Below are 20,378 nucleotides of genomic sequence, written 5' to 3' on the forward strand. Positions count from 1 at the left end.
ATCTGTGTATTCAATTGAATGTGTTTCTGTCTTTGAAATACGACAGTCTGTTGCTGTCATGCTTCGTAGTCTCAAAATTATCTCAGTTTTATGGAATCTTGCGTAGGACTCATTTATGATGCATATTTTATCCCATTATATTTCTGTTTGTCTAATTGATAATAGAAAGATTTAAGGATGGTTGTTTTTTTTTTTTCTTTGATTCTTCTGTGTTGGTTCGCGAAAGAAGGAATGTTTTACGAATTTTCACTCCTTCAACAGAGAGGACTTCGAGAGGACTGGAATAAGCACTTTAATCACTGTGGGAGTCCGAGATATTCAGGGTAAGGGATTTCCCGATCAGTTTTCTGGGTTGGCTGACTCTGTATTTCTGGACCTACCGCAACCTTGGCTAGCCATTCCTTCAGCTTGAAACATGTTGACACAAGATGGAACTCTGTGTTCCTTCTCACCATGCATCGAACAAGTACAACGTTCATGTGAAACTCTTATATCTGACTTTACAGGTAACATATTAGAACCAAGTTTATCCTATCTTGTTCAAGCAGTTTTTCTTTTAAAGCATCATGAGCTTTGCTTGTAATATGCACAGATATATGGACGTTTGAAATACTGCTCCGCATGTATGAAATCCGTGAATGGAAAATGGATCACTTGAAGGTCAATGATAGGATTTTTAACTTCTTTTTCTTTTTTTTTTTTTTTTAATTTTCTCTTCCTCCCTTTCTCTAATACGCAGATTCTATCTGGGTCTCTTTCCATTTTTTTCCTTGAATTTTTTTTTTTTAGCTTTTGTATAACCACGTGCCAAAAAAACACACTTGTTACAGCAGGATATTGACATCCCACCCTTTATCGGATTGTAATTTCAGGTATGATTTTCACTTCGACTAATTTTTTCTTTTCACGTCTTTTTTAGTTTCAAACCTATGCTTCTCTTCTTTTATTTCTGTGGGTATTGTGGTTTTCATCTTTAGAACAAGTTTTCATCTCTGTTTTAGTTTAAGGACATTTTCTTACAAATCTTTCAGTCCTATTTATGAGATTTTATAGCGAAGATATGTTCTATCAACTATACGAGTATCTACCCTAAAACCCAAACTGATTAGCAGAAAATAAATGGAAACATTTTCTTGTTCCTTTCCCTTTTATTCTCTTGATATTCGCTTTTTCAACAAGTAAAAACATTATTTAATATGTATCACAATATTTTTATAAACATTTTAATTAATTGTTTTGCAACCACTTTATATTAAATGATAAATCAGGTCTAACATTTAATCATCTGAGCAAAGAGGCTTTTTAATGAAAATGTGTCTTCTAGGGCACATTTTTAGCTGACGTGGCTGAAATTGCTCCCTGTAAAACGCTTTTCCAATGAAAGCGTATTGGACGTAGGCTGTTATTGGAGTATTTAAGGGGAACACTTATAAGCCATGTGTCCTTGTTATTCAAAGGCTATTATTGGAGTTTTATTGGTGGGCTTGTTATTCAAAGGGGTGCAGTATTAGGGTGGCTATGTGATTTGATGTAATGAGGATAAAGAGTAGTGACAACAGAGTGGTTTAGCTTGGCGTGTCGTGGCCTTGGGCAGAGGGTGGTGATTGGTGGGGTTGTCCCCATTGTTGAGGTCTGGTGAAGGTATGTTAAGTGAGGATATGTGTAACAATTGCCCTCAGTTGAAGGGAAGGTTATAAAGTAACCTTACCTGAGACAAAAAGTATTAGTGAAGTCTCTATGTTCTGGACAAGCTCTGTCTAGAAAATTTTCTGCCTACTTTGTTTCATAAAATTGGAGGAAATTTTTGCGAAGTTTGTGATTTGATTGTTCTTGTGAAATTTGCACAAGGCCTTGAAGGCAAGGTGTAAACATTCAAAGTATGAATGCATGAAGCCTTGGAGGCAAAGTATAAATGTGCAAGGTGTTTGAGAAGTTTAGTTGTTTGAGAAGTTGAAGTATGCCTTGAAGGCTGTGTCTAAGAAGCCTTGAAGGCTGTGTCTAAGAAGACGAAGTATGCCTTGAAGGCTAAGTGTCATAGAAGACGAAGCATGCCTTGAAGGCTAAGTATTTGAGAAGACGAAGTTTGCCTTAAAGGCTAAGTGCCGAAGAAGATGAAGTATGCCTTGAAGGCTGTGTCTAAGAATAGAAAGTATGTCTCGTAGGTTAAGTGTTTGAGAAGTAGAAGTATGCATTAAAAGCTAAGTTCCTGGAAATATGTGCTTGAACATTGCACAATATTTTTCCCTGAAAAACTTGTAATTACTTATATAATTGTACCTTCTTTGAGGTATGCCTGAAAAGGTCGAAAGGTACTCGCCAATGGAGAATGCTCATGATATTTATCCCTCCAAAGCTTGAGGAATGTCAGTAATTATTTATAATATGCAGAAGTTATACAATGCTTATCCTTTAGCTATGTATGCATGGAAGTGAGCTTGTCATATGTGGCGAGTACCTTTCAACCTAACTGTGCGGTTAGTGATTTATATTTATATTAAATATACACAAATTTCTATTTATCACTGTTTATCACTGCCCTGCTTCAGACCTAACTGTGCGGTTTACACAAATTTATATTAAATATAATTTTTACATAAATTTTTCACCCGATGCAAAAAGGCAAGAAACTAGGGTTAGTGATTATATTTATAGATGGAAATAAAGAAGAGCCCATTGTTTGTTTTGAGTTCTCACTTAACCCGTTTGCCTCTGGCATCTTCCCTCATGACTTAGAAAGAAGCTGCCCTTGCTGCTGCTCCCTCTGATTCTATTCCCATGTCAGCCCAGGCCTATGTTTCTCCTCCTCCTCCTATTCATCAATTTCTTATTTTAGAAAAATAAGAATTCTATTTTTCTTATTCATCAATGTTGCTTCCCTTTTCCCTTCGATGTGAATTACCGGGATAAGGAAATCCCAGCTACTGTGGTGTATGAAAATGATAAGGTGCTGATCTTTTTCCTTTTTACTTCTGATTTTAAATTCTGCGGATTCAGTCACTGCCTATTTGTACGCTGGAAAGATCTTTTAGAAATCAGGCCCTATTTTTCCCTTCTTGAACTATGGCTTGATTCTTGCAACAGGTGATGCTCATTTTATATATATTTTTTGTATTTGTTTCTTAAAACAAATTTCCCTCGACCAAATTCTGGTCGTGACCTAGAACTTGGTCTGGCTTTTAACAATTCAAAAGGCACTACTTTTGACCTTTTCCGTTTTTATCTTAAAATGGATAGAAATGCAAACACCCCCTGGCCTAATAAGTTGGAGAAGATACGTCGTCGTTGTGCATTTTGACAAGTAGCCTATTATTGGCCTAAAGTAATGCATGGAGACTTGTGGGGTAGCACATTCTAAGTTAGAATGAGAGAGTAGAGGTTCTTTTGTTTGTCTTAATAGCTGTCTATATAAAGGGCTGTGTTTTTTATTTTTGTTTAATTTATTTTCACTAGCTGTCTTGCTAAGAGTAATAGATGAGAATTTGTTGGAATTTTGAGGGATGCTGATTGTATTTAAGAGGATGGATTCTAAGAAATGAACGTGGAAGTGGCCTCATGCCTTGAAATTATTAGGTTCATTAATTGGTCAGTCAGCTGGTCAAATGTTTTCAGGGAAATGAGATAGCAGATGTATTAGGTAAGGTTGGCATTTGAAGGGAAGTATTTTCATGGCTTGATAGTGATATTTGTTCTGTTTTATTGAGTTCTCTGTGCGATCATTGGTATTTCCATGTCCTGGCGCTGTCTGTTCTTACTTGGTGTTCAAGTTTTGGTTGACTTGTGCTACTGATGTTTTAATTCTACATATTGGTACTGAAATGTCTCTGTCTGAAATTTTTTAATTAGCTTTGAATTTTGCTTCCATTGACCGAAAGCTTTAAAGCTATCACTGTTGCAAAATTCAAAGCTAATTAAAAATTTTTTCAGTGCAATAGTGAGTACTGATATTTCTTTGTTACGAAAGAAATAAAATATAGCCAAACTTCTGTAGCAACTGCTCGTGGGGCTTCTCCTCATACCAATAATCCTAACCTTGCAGCCTCTTTGGTTTTTTAGTTATGAAACATATTTGCTTAACTAAATTTAAGAGCGTTTTTATAAGCTTTTACCCATAAGTCTTCAAAATGGAGGTTAATATTTTAGATCCTTTTGATACCTTTTTCCCCAATTTGAATTATGAGACCAAGAAAAGTCGCATTCATCATAGTTAGAAGCTCCAGCTCTGTATCAAGGTCACGATCAATAGCGTCACTATCATCAATAGCGTCACTACCATCAATATCAATATCGTCACTATCATTAATATCGATATCATCAATAAGAAAACCTTTAAGCTTGTTATAACGATGCATTAGCATCATTGAATTGAATTAAAAATCCGCAATTCCTAACAATTTTTCACATGTTCTTTAGTTTTTCCAACCAAGAGAAAAAAAAACCGAACAAGAGAAAAAAAAAATGTCAAAAAATCGTAATGAAAAGCGTCCATTAGTCTATGATAAGATTGTTTATTTACAGCAGAATGATATACAAAGTTAACAAATCTCACTGAATACAAAATAAGATTTATGGCTACACAAATAAAACTCAACGGTAAAAAGCTTTTTTTTTTTTGTAACTTCCACATGGCAGATGACTTTTTGGGGTTTTGATTTTGGACTTGGGGTTTGAGAGTCTTTGGGCTTCTGGTGACGTCATTTTTCCTGTTGGTTCATTAGATGATTACAGCGAAGACATTCCCATTGAAGGCGAGGATGATCTAGAAGATGATGCAGAACCGAAAAATGAAAACCGGTCCTCATGAATGTGAATAATGTTTTCAATCAACCAAGAGGTTTATTAGTGCAAAAAGATTGTTGGCAATATCTTGCTATGCTATGAGGCTTTAATTATTTGAGAAGTTGGCAACTTGGTTTAATGGCCCACACTTTTCCAACTCGCATCAGCAGAGGAGAGCACCTATTCAAGTTGTGGGCTTTTGTTGAGGTTTCTTTCATTCTTTCTAAAATAATGTATAAACATCAAATATTATATCAACCCGAATCAAATGCCTAATTGCGTACCGTTAGTTTTCTTTTCCTCTCCAACTGCCCCCAATTTCTAATCCCTCAACTAACAGCTAATTTCTAAATCTCTAACAAAATAACTTTGCCTTCTCCAATCCAACACCCACCGGCCACCCCCATCGTCGTTCACCAGTTAGGCAGTCACCACCGTTCCACCATCATCGTTCTCCAGTCAGGTAGTCACCATCGGTCCACGCGTCACCACCCATCAATCTCTTTCAAGTAAGAGCAAAATTAAATTTGTATTCCTTTTTCTTTTTTCAAGTAAGAGCAAACCCGTTACTACACAACCATAACTCAGTAGCATTTTTGGCATGCAAGTGGCTCATAAAACCAAACCCGCTCCTTTTATTCTTCTGCTTTCTGCTTTTACAATTTTTTCCTTTTCCCCTAGGGTTTTATTCAGCGCAGCCGGCTAATGGTAAAGTCTGCATTCAGTTTCGAGTTGTTGAAGTATACAGTAGTTTTGATGAATTCTACTTTGTTTTTTTTAATATATAATTAGGGTTTTGGATAGTGATTTTTCAAGTGGTTTTGTTGAATTCTACCCCAAAAGTTTTGTTTTTGTATGTATTGTAGTTAATGTTTCGATAGTGATTCTTAATATTTGATTTTGAATAACTTGATGCTTTCATTTTTTGTTTTTATAATATTTGTTGTCTTCTTGCTTGCAGTACTAATTGGAATATTAGATATTTATTGTATTTGTACAGTGAGTCAGTGATATTTATATTTAATTTAAATCTAATTTGATCTGCTATGCTTCTTTCATTTTTAATTTCTAAGTTTCAATTTTTTTAATATTGAATTAGCACAATGGATCTCGAATATTTAATATTTAAGTGTGTAGTTGTAACTTTCTACTGGTTTTCTTTGTTATTAGTGTGTCGCTACATTTTGAAGCCAGCAGATGGGTTTCTATTTGCTAATGTTGGGTAGTAATTCTCCTTAAAAACTAATGAAAAGCATGATCATCTTTTGTACCTATCTTCATCTGTTTTATGCAATTTAAATTAAGGGTCCCCTTCATAATTTTGATAGTTGATTGGACAGAGAGATTATAACTTGATCACCAATCTATCGTAAGATTTTTGTATTTAGTTGCAGGCAATTGTTCATTACCTCTCATTTTTCCACTGGTTTGGTTTCCTCCATTGCACTAGTTTGGTTTCTTTTCCACTGATTTGATTTGTTTTTCTCTAGCAAGCCTTATTAAGATTGTGTATAATTCTTTTGCCTTCAATGTTTTGTCTCTTTTCTTTTGCCTTAAAAAAAAAGGCCATCAGAAATGGGGAATTTTAGGTCTTACAAGGAAACTAGAGGGTAGGGTGTACGGTGGACAAGGTTTAAAATGAGTGGCAATTTTGGTAATAGTGGAATGAATGAGGTGAGTGTATAAGAAGATAGATAAAGATTAACATTGTGTGGTGTGGGTTATAGAGTTGAGATGGCTTAAACTTCCTTCCTTGGCTTCTAAAAGTTGAAAGCTTGTCAGTGGGAAATATTCCCACTTAAATATGTTACAGGATATTTTTTATTTATTACAGGATATTTAAAAGATTTTATGTCCTAACTAGTTTTAAGTATGTTACTCTTTTATCTTGTTTTACAGTGTAATAATTGGAATATAATCCACAATTGAAGGAAATATATCAATAATGATAATAATTTCTAAATTTTATGTACAACATTGATTTCCCTAAAAGTTTAATTATTAATCATTTAGTGTTTCATTTTCCAGTTTTCATTTATTTCCCTATGTTAAGGCTAAAAAGAAGATCCAAACTCAGCTCAGTTGTTCATTATGTCTGAGTAACGATAATTGAAATAGCTTACATCTATAATTTTCAGAACTAGAACAAGATCTTTCTGTCTCGGTCATTTTGCTATCAAATTTGACTGGAATCACAAGCATGTGAGAATGAATGAAGGTATTTTTTTATAAAATAGTAATTTAATTCAGAACTTAGAATTGTTTTTTATGCGTTTTATAAAAAGTTGAAATTTTCCTGTAAATTTTGGTTTGTATGCAGCAATGAATACTTCAGAGATTGGAGTTCAAAAGCCTGATTCTGCCAGTGCAAAACTGTAAGTGTCATTTTATCAACTATCTTTTGGTTGTTTGTTTATTTATAAATAAATAAAAAAAGATTTAAAGAATGGATTAATTGTTACCCAAAAAAGCAGTGATTAATTAATTAAGATGTAACTGTGAGAAGGAACTAACAAATTGAGTCCACTTTCCATTTTAAGCTATTGGTTAATGACTTCGGTTTTTATCGTATTAGTTTGCATGAATTTAATTCCTACCTTCTCCATTTCTTTTAACATATCAGGAAGTGGAATTGGCAGTGAAAAAGAAGTAGGAAGTTGCAATGATGGCTTTCGGCTTACTGTTTTCCTCAAATCTGACATCTACATCTACCCCCATTTGTTAAGTATCTCTTCAATCTACATCTAGCCCCATTTATTTGCCATTTCTCTCTATCTCTCTCGATCTCCCTCTTTTGTTTTCTTTTTCTTCCTCTTTTCTTCTGCTTTCATAACAAATCTTCAAATATTAATGAATTTGGTTTACTGTTTCCCTCTTTTTCTGTTTTCCTCTTTTGTATATATTAATGAATTCAGGTCTTCCTGACATTCTAGGTTATAGTTTATTCTTAATGGAACTTTGGGTATGTGGTAAATATTTTCATTTTGGGGAGTAAATTTTGGTACAGAAATTGCATATTAGTCCAACATCATCTGTGTATTCAATTGAATGTGTTTTCCGTCTTTTAAGGGTATTGCTTATTGATTCCTCAATGAAGATATCTTTCACTCACTGCATTAGAGATGGAGATTTGATTATTGCATATGAGAGGCATGATACTATGAAAGCTGTTAAAGTGTGCGAGAATTCGGTTCTTCAAAATCGTTTCGCTGTATTTAAACATTCAGATTAGATCGGGAAGCCATTTGGTTCTATAATTTTCAGTGACAGAGGTGGATTCGTTTACCTATTGGCTCCGACATCGGAGTTATGGACTTTGGTTCTAAGTCATAGGACTCAGATTCTTTATATTGCGGATATTAGCTTTGTGATCATGTACTTGGAAGTAGTTCTGGGATGTTTGGTTCTTGAATCCGGGACCGGTAGTGGCTCATTAACAACATCGTTTGCAAGGGCTGTGGCTCCAACGGGACATGTGTATACCTTTGATTTCCATGAACAGAGGGCTGCCTCAGCTAGGTAAGCCTTAATGTTTATTGTTTGCAAAAGTGCATTGTGATGAAATATTATATAGTAATTGCTTAGGTAGATGTATTCTTTGAAATACGACATTCTGTTGCTGTCATGCTTCATAGTCTCAAAATTATCTCGGTTTTATGGAACCTTGCGTATGACTCATTTACGATGCATATTTTATCCCATTTTATGGTTTCTGTTTGTCAAATAGATAATAGAAAGATCCAAGGATGGTTGGTTTTTTTTCTTTGATTCTTCTGTGTTGTTTCGCGAAAGGAGGAATGTCTTATGATTTTTCACTCCTTCACATCCGAGATATTCAGGCTGAGGGATTTCCTGATCAGATTTCTGGGTTGGCTGACTCCGTATTTCTGGACCTACCGCAACCTTAGCTAGCCATTCCTTCAGCTTGAAACATGTTGAAACAAGATGGAACTCTGTGTTCCATCTCACCGTGCATCGAACAAGTTGCACGTTCATGTGAAACTCTTAGATCTGACTTTACAGGTGACATATTAGAAACAAGTTACGCTATCTTGTTCAAGCAGTTTTTCCTTTAAAGCATCATGAGCTTTGCTTGTAATATGCACAGATATATATGGACGTTTGAAATACTGCTCCTCATGTATGAAATCCATGAATGGAAAATGGATCACTCGAAGGTCAATGATAGGATTTTTACTTTCTTTTTCTTTTGTTTTGTTTTTTTTTTTTTTTTTTTTTTCTCTTCCTCCCTTTCTTTAATACGCAGATTCTATCTGGGTCTCTTTCCAATTTTTTCCTTATTTTTTTTTTTAGCTTTTGTGTAACCACGTGCCAACAAAACACACTTGCTACAGCAGGATATTGAAATCCCACCCTTCATCGGATTGTAATTTCAGGTATGATTTTCACTTTGACTAACTTTTTATTTTCACGTCTTTTTTAGTTTCAGACCTATGCTTATCTTCTCTTATTTCTGTGGGTATTGTGGTTTTCATCTCTGTTTTAGTTTTCAGATTTATGCTTCTTTTTAAGTTTTTTCATTGTTTTTTTGTTATTCGTTTTGGTGTTCAGCCTTATGAGACACTGCTTATATTCGTCTTTTTAAATCTTGTGATGTCCTCATTTTTTTGATAGTTTATCGCTTGTTATGTGTTTTCTTTTTTTCGATTGTTTGTTTCCCTCTGTATTTAAGGACATTTTCTTACAAATCTTTCAGTCGTATTTATGAGATTTTATAGCCAACATATGTTTCTATCAACTATACGAGTATCTACCCTAAAACCCTAACTGATTAGCAGAAAATAACTGGAAACATTTTCTTGTTTCTTTCCCTTTTATTGTCTCTTGATTTTCCCTTTTTCAACAAGTAGAAATATTTTATTTAAGAAAACACTAATTAAATCATACTGAGTTTTTAAATATTTTCAGAGAATTGGACATTAAATATTCTCGCGACGACGTTTTAGTAAGTACTGTGTTATTTGGTTAGCTTGTTATTGGGTTGGCTTGTGTCTGAGCAGATTTTTCTTGTTAATATTCATTCTTATTCTGCACAAGGATACCCCATTATATTCCATTTCGGGATAAGCTATTCCTCTGTTATCTTCAGGATATCCCGTTCCGGTTCAGTATTTTGGTGCCCGGTTCAGCTGATTTGATAACCGGTTCAGAGTTTTTTACGTGTTTGAACCGGGATACCTGTCATGGTTATTCCTGGTAGGGATATCCCATTCCAGGGATATCCCGGGATTTGGGATATCCTAATTTAGGATAACACGGTTCTGGTATATCCCATTCCAGGGATATCCGGTTTGGGTTCTGAGGGTTTGAGGCTTGGGGCTTGGGTTTGAGGCTTAAGGTTTGCTGTTGGGCTGGTGTGTTTGGGCTTTCGTTTGAGTGTATGGGGATGTGGACCTCTTAGGTTTTGGTTACTGGGTTATTGAGCTTAGGTTGCATGTCATGTACTGGACTGATTTTGGGCCTTCATTTAGTTAGTCTGATGGGCCCTTATATTATTATTTTGTTGCCTTGCTTTGGGTTTTATTCAGGCCATGTTTGGTTCAATGTAATGGTTATGCCATTACAACCTTATTCCGTGGGCCCACCTTAAACACATGTTTGGTTCAATGGAATGCCCTATTACGGGCTTATTCCATTACGGGCCTATGTAATGAAATGTCTGGTTTTGAGCTTAGGTTGTACCCCATTTACTGGACTGATTTTGGGGCTTCATTTAGTTAGTCAGATGAGCCCTTTACTATGGGTTTTATTCTGTTTTGTGTATAAACTGTTTATTTAGCTATTTTAGTATCCAGTCCGATATTTTTTCAAAAAATAAAATAAAATTCAAACCGTTTTCAAAATAAATGATATAAAAACTCTTTCTTCATTCATCTTTCTCACGTTCGGTTCTCCCTTTGTTCTCTCCTCTTTTCTACTATTTTTCTTCTTTTTTCCTCTTCCTCCTTTATTGTCCTTTCTAACGAAGCGCTGCCGCTTCCTCCACACACTTTCCAGCGTCTTACATCCGATCAGGCCAGCTTCCTTCCCATCATTCGAAATTTAAATCCTCAAATATATCTATCCAATCCATTGCCCCCCATTTCTTCGAAGATTCTCTCTCACTCTCGGTCTCTTTTCAACGTTTTCCTGTCATTCTTTTTTAGCTTTGGGTATCCACAGGCCAAAAACACACGCTAGAGTAGGAAGAGAGTTTTGTGAAAGAGAAACCCTAGGTTTTCTCTGGCGTTTCTGGTTTTTGTGATTTTTGAAATTCGCTGCTTCAACGGAGACTCATTTCAGGTATCAATCTCTTTTTTAGTTTCAGCTCCATGCTTTTTTACTTGTATTTCAGTGGATTTTTCTTAGGGTTTTTGGTTTTCAGCTTTAGAAATACTGTTTCGTTCCGTCTTTCAGATCTATAGATGTCGGTCTTGTTCTTCATTTTTGTTTGTTTATCTTCTACTATATGTTCTTTCTTTTTGGATTGTTTGTTTCCCTCTGTTTAATATTATAGCTTTTGTGTTATTATCTATTTCTTTTAAATCTTTGCTTAGCAGAATACTAATTGCCAGGTCTGTTTCTGTGCTTGTGTAATATTGTATTTTAGTTATTTTTCTTGTGTCGTGTACAATATTACCAGGTCTGTTTAGTAACAATATTTTCTCTAAAGGTTTCTCTTTTTAGGACATCGGCCATTCATATTAACCCAAGGTATCTCTCTCTACAATCTCAAGTGAATTTTCTACAATCTCTCTCTATAATTTCTGCTGTCAGCAAGTGTTATCCCAGCATTAAGTGTCAGCTAGTTTATTTTAAATGAAATAAAACACAGTTCATCCTTATCTACTCAACTACTATAAATTTAGGGAGACAAGATGCTTGGGAGTATGACGTCGCCAGAGCAAACACAGACCATAACCAGAGTCATCACTGACATATATTGAAAATTTACATATTAAGTATAAAATACATAAAACAAAGGCCAACAAATTTGTAGAGAAATAGAAATTTTTCTACATGTCAATTCATAAATAGAGCGTGTAAAAGTGTAATTTTAAAAGCCTTAAATATACATCGGAGATTTAAAAAATCTTCCGAGAAGAAGATGCCCGTTGTCCTCAGTCTTTTCAAATCCCCTTCCTTCCCCATTATTTCATTCCAGAGTTCCCCTTTTCTTTGCTGATTCTCTATCTCTCTCGCTCTCTTTTCAAATTTTTGCTTTCATTCTTTTTTACCTTCGTGTTACCAGAGGCCAAACAAACATCCCCCATTTGTTTCTCGATTCTCTCTCTTCAACTTTTTACTTTATTTTTTAGTTTTGGGTTACGAGAGGCCAAAAAAAAAAACACATACACGCTACAGTAGGGAAACAGTTTTCGTGAGAGAGATAAACCTAAATTTTCTCAGTCGTTTCTGTTTTTATGTGATTTTCGAAATCTCCTTTTTCATCGTAGACTGATTTTCAAGTATGAATCTTAACTTTGTCTTTTGCCTTTTCATTTCTGTTTTATGGTTAAACGGGTGTGTTCCTTACATCTGTAAGTGTTCTTGTTTTTCTTAATGTCGGTTCAAAGCTGTTTGAAGAATCTCATGTCTTCTAGGATAGCACCTTATCAGAAAAAAAATGGCTTCGGATTTTGTGTAATTCATATTTTAAGAAGCTTTTGGAAAATGTTGCTTTCTTTTTCCAGTAGGTAATGTAGAGTCACTAGTTTTCATTCATCCCCCTCCTAGCAAGGCAACCTCAATTGCTACTGGCCTCACCATGGTAAATGCTGCTGAATGTGCAGATATGAGCATTGCTGGGAAGGAGTCTTTGAGGGGCATGCGGTTTAAATATGCTATGGAATCTGATGAAGATCCACAACCATCGGTAAAAGAGAAACCATCAACTACTGACGAGGAATATGAAAAGCTAGGGGACACTTGCACTTTTGGAGTATATCACAGTCAGCCATTTGATGTCATTTGTTCACCAGTATGAGCATCTTCCTCAGTTGTTACTAGCCTTTCTAGTGAAGAGACAGCTGAAGGAACCAATATAAGCATTATTGAGAAGGAATGTTGGATTCAGAAGCAATTTTCAGCTTTTGTTTGGGCCAGTGGAGATCAACAGTCATGGAGAAAAGGGAAACCATTGACCACTGAAGTTGCAGTTTTGAAAGATCATGTCCCTAGTTTGAAGTCACTGGAGATCAACAGTCATGGAGAAAAGGGAAACCGTGAACCTGAGATCATGTCCCTAGTTTCGAGTTATAGATTTATTAACCCCATCTCCCTGCTATAGAGTCAGGCCATGCACCAAGAAAAGAAGAATTTCCAAGTTTTCTCCCGAGATCATAGATCTCACTTGAGCTTTGTCTGAGCATAGAATGTTGGGCATGAATTAACAGGAGGATTAAGCGGGCCACAAGAGTAATTGTTTTATCCCTTAAATCAACTGTAAGGTCTGGGTAGGGAATTTTATTCATTTCTACTATGATAATGACCCGTTCTGCTTTAATGCTAATTGATCAGATTAGAAGTAATTGTTTTCATCCAATACTACAATCCTGCCTAGCTGATGATGAGGAAATTACTTCATTTTATATTGTCTTACCTCCGATCAGGCCAGCTTCCTTCCCATCATTCGAAATTTAAATCCTCAAATATATCTATTCAATTCATAGCTCCCTCATTTCTTCACCAATTCTCTCTCACTCTAGCTTTCTTTTCAATTATTTCCTGTCATTCTTTTTTAGCTTTGGGTAACAACAGGCCAAAAAAAACATGCTACAGTAGGAAGAGAGTTTTCGTGAGAGAGAAGCCCTAAGTTTTCTCTGGCGTTTCTAGTTTCTGTGATTTTTTAAATCCGCTGCTTCATCTGAGACGTAAATGAACACATAATGTTTTTCTTGGTAAAACCTTTGTTTCTATTGTAGAAATCTCCTGTTTCCCAATTTCTCAATGATCTCTCTCCTATAATGCCATCCAGAGCGAGAGCATCACTGTGTAAGAAAAGGCTTTCTGAGTCCAGTTTTACATTGATTTCTTCATTGTTTAACTCACCACATTTAGATATAGACCTTCGACCAATAAGCTTAAGCTTCCTTCAAAGGTTTTTTTTTTTCACTTAGGATATTTTTGGAAGTCTAACCAATCACTTTGCTCATAACTAAAGATTGTTTTGTTTATGTTAGAGATGAAATTGGTGGGTCAAGTTCAAATGGTCGCAACCAAGATGATTCTCTGATCAAACATGGTGAATTCTGGGCTCAACATGATGAACTACATGGTGCTTGTTTCAATGCCTCGGAAGTGACCACAGGAAAAACTAATGATAACACGAATGATGGCATGGTTGAGATTTCCAATGATGAAAGGTTGGATAAGATGTTGGAATTTTTATCTAAGAACATCTGGGAACATGTTGAATCTGATGAATTTATGGAACATGTGCGTCAAGGTTTGGATTCTCAGCCCTCTTCCCTTGGTGGAAATCAGGCCACGTTAATTCAGCTCCCATCTCATATTCTACCGTTAAACCATGATCCCTTGATCTCACCAGCTGGGAGAGTCGGTGATCATGTTGATAATGATCACCATGGAGTTCGACCATTAAACCCTGATCCCTTGATCTCATCCGCTAGGAGAGTTGGTGATCATGTTGATAGCGACCACCATGACGTTGTGCACCAGAAAATATGGAGGATTCTCCGAAAGTGTCATGTTTTCACCAGCTCATAATCCCTTATGAACATTTTGCTGACAGGGTTGACCAACTATCCAAATCCCAAGATAGCTGAAAAGGGGAGAGGCAAGTTTCACATTGCTTTCTTAGCTGTGGGATTTATTGAATTCAGGAATAAACATTCCCAGATGAGACTGAAGCCTGGAAACACTGCAACTGTAGAAGATCCAGATGTTTGAAACTGTAAGTTCACATGCGAGACAGAACATTTCACTTAAGTAATATATTACTCAGACTTGGTTTAAGCATATACCCGAGATGGTATGTTTCATTTTCTTTTAAGTTTTCTTCATGTATTTAGAATATGTTTGGAACATCATACTCCAAATGCTCAGAGGGTGCTCAAAAAAAGTGACTTCGGTTAATGACTTCGGTTTTTATTGCATGAATTTGATTCTTTGAACAATCTTCTTGTGGTGTTTTGGGTTTAATTCAAAATTTCCCGAATCATTAATGGTTGATGTGGAAATTTGATTAGGACAATGTGAAAAAGTTATGCTGTAATTTTCTGAACTGTCAAGATATAGGTATGTTAGGGGAAGCCTACTCTCTGTTTACTGGTAAGTTTAATCTTGAGTGTTAAATGAGGTTGATATCCTTTAATCTACAGTTTTCATATATTTAAGGTCAGGGAATAGCTGTTTCCAATTACTTGAACACTTGTCTGTTTTCATTTAATCTACAGTTAATATATATTTAAGGCCACTTTCCTTATACAATTGCTGTTTGATTTTCTTTTTTCAAGGAAAAATGCAGTTTGTATGGCATTGTTGTGTGCTTTCTAATAGAATCGAAAGTAAGAGACTTTGGGCTCAATTAACATCAATTTTAACTAGAAGAACATGGTCATATTTAGAGTGAAAAGTCTTGCATTTTATCTGGTGCTAAGGTGGTGCATATTAATCCGTCCATGGATCAATGCATATCTGGTTTTCTTTTCACACTGCTAGGTGCTTTCACTCATCACTCATCATTAGTTGGAATTGTTTGTGTGCTGGTACTTATATGATTTGGAAATGGATTTTGATTGAAATATTCAGGTAATATCTAAATGCATGGCATGGCTGGAATTAGGGATGCAATTTAATTGAAAAGGTTGTTTTATATTACAAAGTAGTTATGAGTGGTTATTGTGTTGCATTAGAAGATGTTAACTAAGTCTTGTTTTCTTTCTCATGAAGAACACAGTATTTCAGTGGGTTTTTCTTAGGGTTTTTGGTTTTCAGCTTTAGAAATCACTTTTTCGTTCCGTCTTTTAGATCTATAGTTGTCGGTCTTGTTCTTCTTTTTGTTTGTTTATCTTCTACTATATGTTCTTTATTTTTGGATTGTTTGTTTCCCTCTGTTTAATATTATAGCTTTTGTGTTATTTTCTATTTCTTCTAAATCTTTGCTTAGCAGAATACTAATTGTCTAAACAAAAAGCATCCGTATGTAAATTGTTTACTGCATCTGTGTTGGCTTGATTTTAGTTCTAGGAACCCGGTGGGAGTTTTGACGCATGTAGAGTTTATTTGGTAGTTTTTCTGGATGGTAATAACATGTCTTTTTAATTCGTTGTGAGTTGTGACATTCTGTTTCTTAGTTTTCTCATAAAGTCTGTACATTAGTTTTAAAAAAATATTAATAGTCTAATTGGGATGCTTGTTGATATTGATAAGAATTGGAGAATTTATACACTATGACAACATTGAAAAAGGAAAATCAATATGTGAATTGATTGTCTGGGTTTATTCTTTTCCTTTGATTAACATAGCCTTGGGAGTTCAAATTAGTCTATAAGATGCACTAATATTTGGTCTACCAATTTCTATAATTTAATGGTATGTGGCTTGCAAACTATGTTCAATGCTGCTTTACAATTTGCTACACTTTGATCATGATGACTTTCTTTTCCTTCAACTTTGCCTGTAACATTCTTGGTATTATTTGTTGATGGTTAACTTGAAACATATTTCTTATTGTTTTTTCCTAATCATTCTCTTGTACGGTTCTCTATTGGTTATTTTCTATCAGACTTGGCAATGGTGTTTTGGCATTTCTCCCAGCTTTAGGAGGTCTGGAGTATGTAAGTAGAGAATCATGCCTGATGTTATTTATATTACTGCTCTGAATTGGTCCCAGTTCCCAGAAGCAATTTGATTTAAAGCATCTGCTTAACCAATAATTGTGTTTCTTCAAAAAAGCTTTTGGTATTTTGCTGCTCTCTCCTTGAAATATTGGATCAACTGACATGTTCGTTTTGAAATTGGATGCTTAGGATTTGTTTGGCCTAGATGTTTTATAAAAAACTGTTGTTCAAGTAGATCACTTTAGTGCTGTAAAAGATAAAATAAAAAATATTTAAAAAAAACCTAAACTTTATTAAATTGAGGGTTTTGTTGATACAATATAAGAATGTGGCAAGAAGGTTGGAGGCAGTTCACTCGATGGGCCGAGAGTTGTAAGTGGTAGTAGATAGGTTGGTCCATTCTTGTTATGAGGTTTGAGGGGAGTATTTAAGGGGAACACTTATAAGCCATGTTTTATAAAAAACCAGTATCCCAATTGTTAAGTCAACCATCAGTAAATCGGCACATATGAATGCTCATTATATTTATCCCTCCAAAGCTTGAGGAATGTCAGTAATTATTTATAACATTCATAAGTTATACAATGCTTATCCTTTAGCTAGGTATGCATGGAAGTGAGCTTGTCATATGTGGCGAGTACCTTTCAACCTAACTGTGCGGTTATTGATTTATATTTATATTACATATACACAAATTTATATTTATCACTGCCCTGCTTCAGACCTAACTGTGCGGTTTACACAAATTTATATTAAATATAATTTTACATAAATTTTTCACCCGATGCAAAAAGGCAACAAACTAGGGTTAGTGATTATATTTATGTTAAGTTCTCACTTAACCCGTTTGCCTCTGGCATCTTCCCTCATGGCTTAGAAAGAAGCTGCCCTTGCTGCTGCTCCCTCTGATTCTACTACCATGTCAGCCCAGGCCTATGTTTCTCCTCCTCCTCCTATTCATCAATTTCTTATTTTTGAAAAAAAGAATTCTTTTTTTTTTTTAGAATAATTCTCGACAGTAAATGTTCCTTCCCTTTTCACTTCGATGTGAATTACCGGGACAAGGAAATTGCAGCTACCGTGGTGTATGAAAATGATAAGGTGCTGATCTTTTTCCTTTGTACTTCTGATTTTAAATTCTTCGGATTCAGTCACTGCCTATTTGTACGCTGGAAAGTTCTTTTAGAAATCAGGCCTTTTTTTTTTCCCTTCTTGAACTATGGCTTGATTCTTGCAACAGGTGATGCTCATTTTATATATATTTTTTGTATTTGTTTCTTAAAACAAATTTCCCTCAACCAAATTCTGGTCGTGACCTGGAACTTGGTCTGGCTTTTAACAATTCAAAAGGTACTACTTTTGACCTTTTCCGTTTTTATCTTAAAATGGATAGAAATGCAAACACCCCTGCCCTAATAAGTTGGAGAAGATACGTCGTCCTTGTGCATTTTGACAAGTAGCCCGTTATTGGCCTAAAGTAATGCATGGAGACTTGTGGGGTAGCACATTCTAAGTTAGAATGAGAGAGTAGAGGTTCATTAGTTTGTCTTAAGAGCTGTCTAAATAAAAAGGGCTGTGTTTGGTATGATGTTTGGTATGATGTTTTGAAGTTGATGTATGTGATGTTTGCTGTTTATTGCTGCCTTAATGAAAAATCCTTATTATTTTATTTCTTTTGTAACAAAGAAATATCAGTATTCATTGTTGCACTGAAAAATTTTTAATTAGCTTTGAATTTTGCTTTCATTGGCCGAAAACTTTAAAGCTATCACTTCTGGTAAAGATTTTTCAGTGCAACAGTGAGTACTAATATTTCTTGATACGAAAGAAATAAAATATAGCCAAACTTCTGTAGCAAATGCTTGTGGGGCTTCTCCTCCTCATACCAATATTCCTAACAAGTAATATCAGCAGTATTGACACTGCTTTTCTGGTCTGTTCAGTAATCCATACTGAGCTTTATGTCATTGGAAACCCACTGCGAATTTAACCAATGTTTATTTCCACTAAGTTCAGGTCAACAGAAAATAACAGAGCTAAGGGGTTTTACCTATGTTTTCTAGCTGAAGTTGGCCTTTGCTCTGTGGTTCCAAAATGGCCAAATTTAAAAACTAATGCAAGTTTGTGAATAATGCAGGAATCCATGGTGTGAATTGAGGGTCCATCGATAGTGCTGTAACAACTGGTGTATAGCCAGTGTCCACTGACAATGCAGTGACCCCCAATGTCAAGCCAGAATCACCTGGGAAGATCCGGTAAGTACTTTGTTCATTAACTGAAAGTTTTCTGGTGATCTAAAAATTCGAAAGTTGTGTTTGATGTTTATCTTTAGATATATGCTTATTTGAAGTTCTTCAGAAGATATAATAGGAAAGTCGTTATTTTAATGTTTCATTTTCCTAGTGAATAGTCTGCTTTAACATTTGAATCTCATTCATGTTCCCTTTTCATATGTGCTTATGTTACGAGCTTCAATATCTAGTAACATTTTTTAAGAACCTTCATAAAGGCTTTTAACAGCTACCATTTCTTTTAAAAACAAATGCCTTTGGTTATATCTAACCAAGTGAGGGCCTTTATGATTTTAAAGCCTGCGCAAAGAAACATGTTTTACATTTGCATGCTCGATATGTTGCTTCACGATGAGTTTTGTGGAGATAATCACTACTCAGAATTTAGTTTCATGAAATGTCATTCGCATACGTGCAAATTAATTTGTTGTCATCATGGTGTGTTAATATCAACAACTTAATCAAATCCCCCTTTCTTTTCCTGGAGACCATCAAAATTCAAGCATTGTTTGTTTTGTTTATTTTAGGTTCTAATCCAGGATTTCAGGTGGAAAGGAAACTAGAAGTTGATGACCCAAGTGAAGTGCTACAAATTATGCAGATGCAGTCTATTGGTATATATTTTTTAATCTAATCATAGCTTGAGTTGTAAAACCCTCCTTAAAGTGGGGGGAAGAACGTCAGTTGAGCAAATGTTTGAAAAAGAATCCACTCATGATAATTTATGCACTGGCATCTTGTTGATATTTCCCTACCCAATCAAGATATCCAAGTGCAAAAAAAATGCAAAATGTATGAAGGAAAGCTTTGTCGTAAGATCTGTGATTAACTTGGAAATATAGTCATGGAAATGACTGCATAAATTGGAATTGCCAGTTGATCTTTTGCTTTCGATAAGAATTCAATCTATCCATGGGAGAAATACTGAAATCTCATAGAGATATCTTAGAGCTCAATATATTGATGATGGTTATAGATGATCCAAAGGTTGTAATGCGTTAAAAGGATATTCCAAGGGTATTGTGGTAGACTTGTGGTAGAATATTTTTTGCATTTTATAGTAGGCCTATTGCATTGCTTTTAGCTAGATTTGGTCTGCATGAAGTTTTATGTCGGGTTCCGAAGCATTTTTCCACATCAGGTAAATTGATTCTCAGGGGCTCATTGTACACCAGATTGAGTTGTATGGTAGAAGCTTAAATGCCTTCCAGCTTCAGATAACTAGCTTGTATGATCAAAATGTTTTCATTATCTATATGATGTTAGAGGCAGAGAACCTTTAGACAAACTGTCTTGATGCTGAATCTGGTTAATTCGCTTCACACTACTATATCTACAATGTTCTCTCATGCAGCTTCTTCCAATGAATTCCGTGAAGCCTTGAAGGATGAACACCTTCAAAAACTTATCTCTGATATCGATAGCTCCCTAGATGCATTGAATGTCAGTGATGTTATTCCCACTTGAAAACCAAGACCTGAGACTTATTTTCCTTTTTCCTGATGTT

At 35.2% G+C, this 20,378-nt stretch overlaps 1 protein-coding gene across 16 annotated transcripts in view; it reads left to right on the plus strand.

The window, feature by feature from the left end:
- LOC108465572 (uncharacterized) overlaps positions 1 to 19,771 on the plus strand; it is a 30,890-nt gene extending 11,119 nt beyond the window's left edge. For 3 of the 16 annotated variants that reach the window (XM_053018158.1, XM_053018159.1, XM_053018160.1), the window contains 4 exons: positions 9,091 to 9,173; positions 13,959 to 14,692; positions 18,718 to 18,835; positions 19,399 to 19,771. In XM_053018158.1, coding sequence (XP_052874118.1) covers positions 9,091 to 9,173; positions 13,959 to 14,505 — 630 coding nt within the window. In that variant the 3' untranslated portion in view covers positions 14,506 to 14,692; positions 18,718 to 18,835; positions 19,399 to 19,771. Of the gene's footprint in view, positions 1 to 4,676; positions 5,485 to 6,341; positions 6,451 to 6,914; positions 6,995 to 7,096; positions 7,152 to 7,399; positions 8,296 to 8,615; positions 8,955 to 9,090; positions 9,174 to 10,006; positions 11,080 to 11,449; positions 11,491 to 12,569; positions 14,693 to 16,525; positions 17,682 to 17,820; positions 17,931 to 18,717; positions 18,836 to 19,398 lie in introns of those variants that run through there. The other 13 variants (XR_008269493.1, XR_008269489.1, XR_008269492.1 and 10 more) reach the window with 13 other exon arrangements.
- Positions 19,772 to 20,378: the final 607 nt, after the last annotated feature.

The sequence above is a fragment of the Gossypium arboreum genome, chromosome 8, assembly GCF_025698485.1.
Source record: "Gossypium arboreum isolate Shixiya-1 chromosome 8, ASM2569848v2, whole genome shotgun sequence".
Lineage (NCBI taxonomy): Eukaryota > Viridiplantae > Streptophyta > Magnoliopsida > Malvales > Malvaceae > Gossypium > Gossypium arboreum.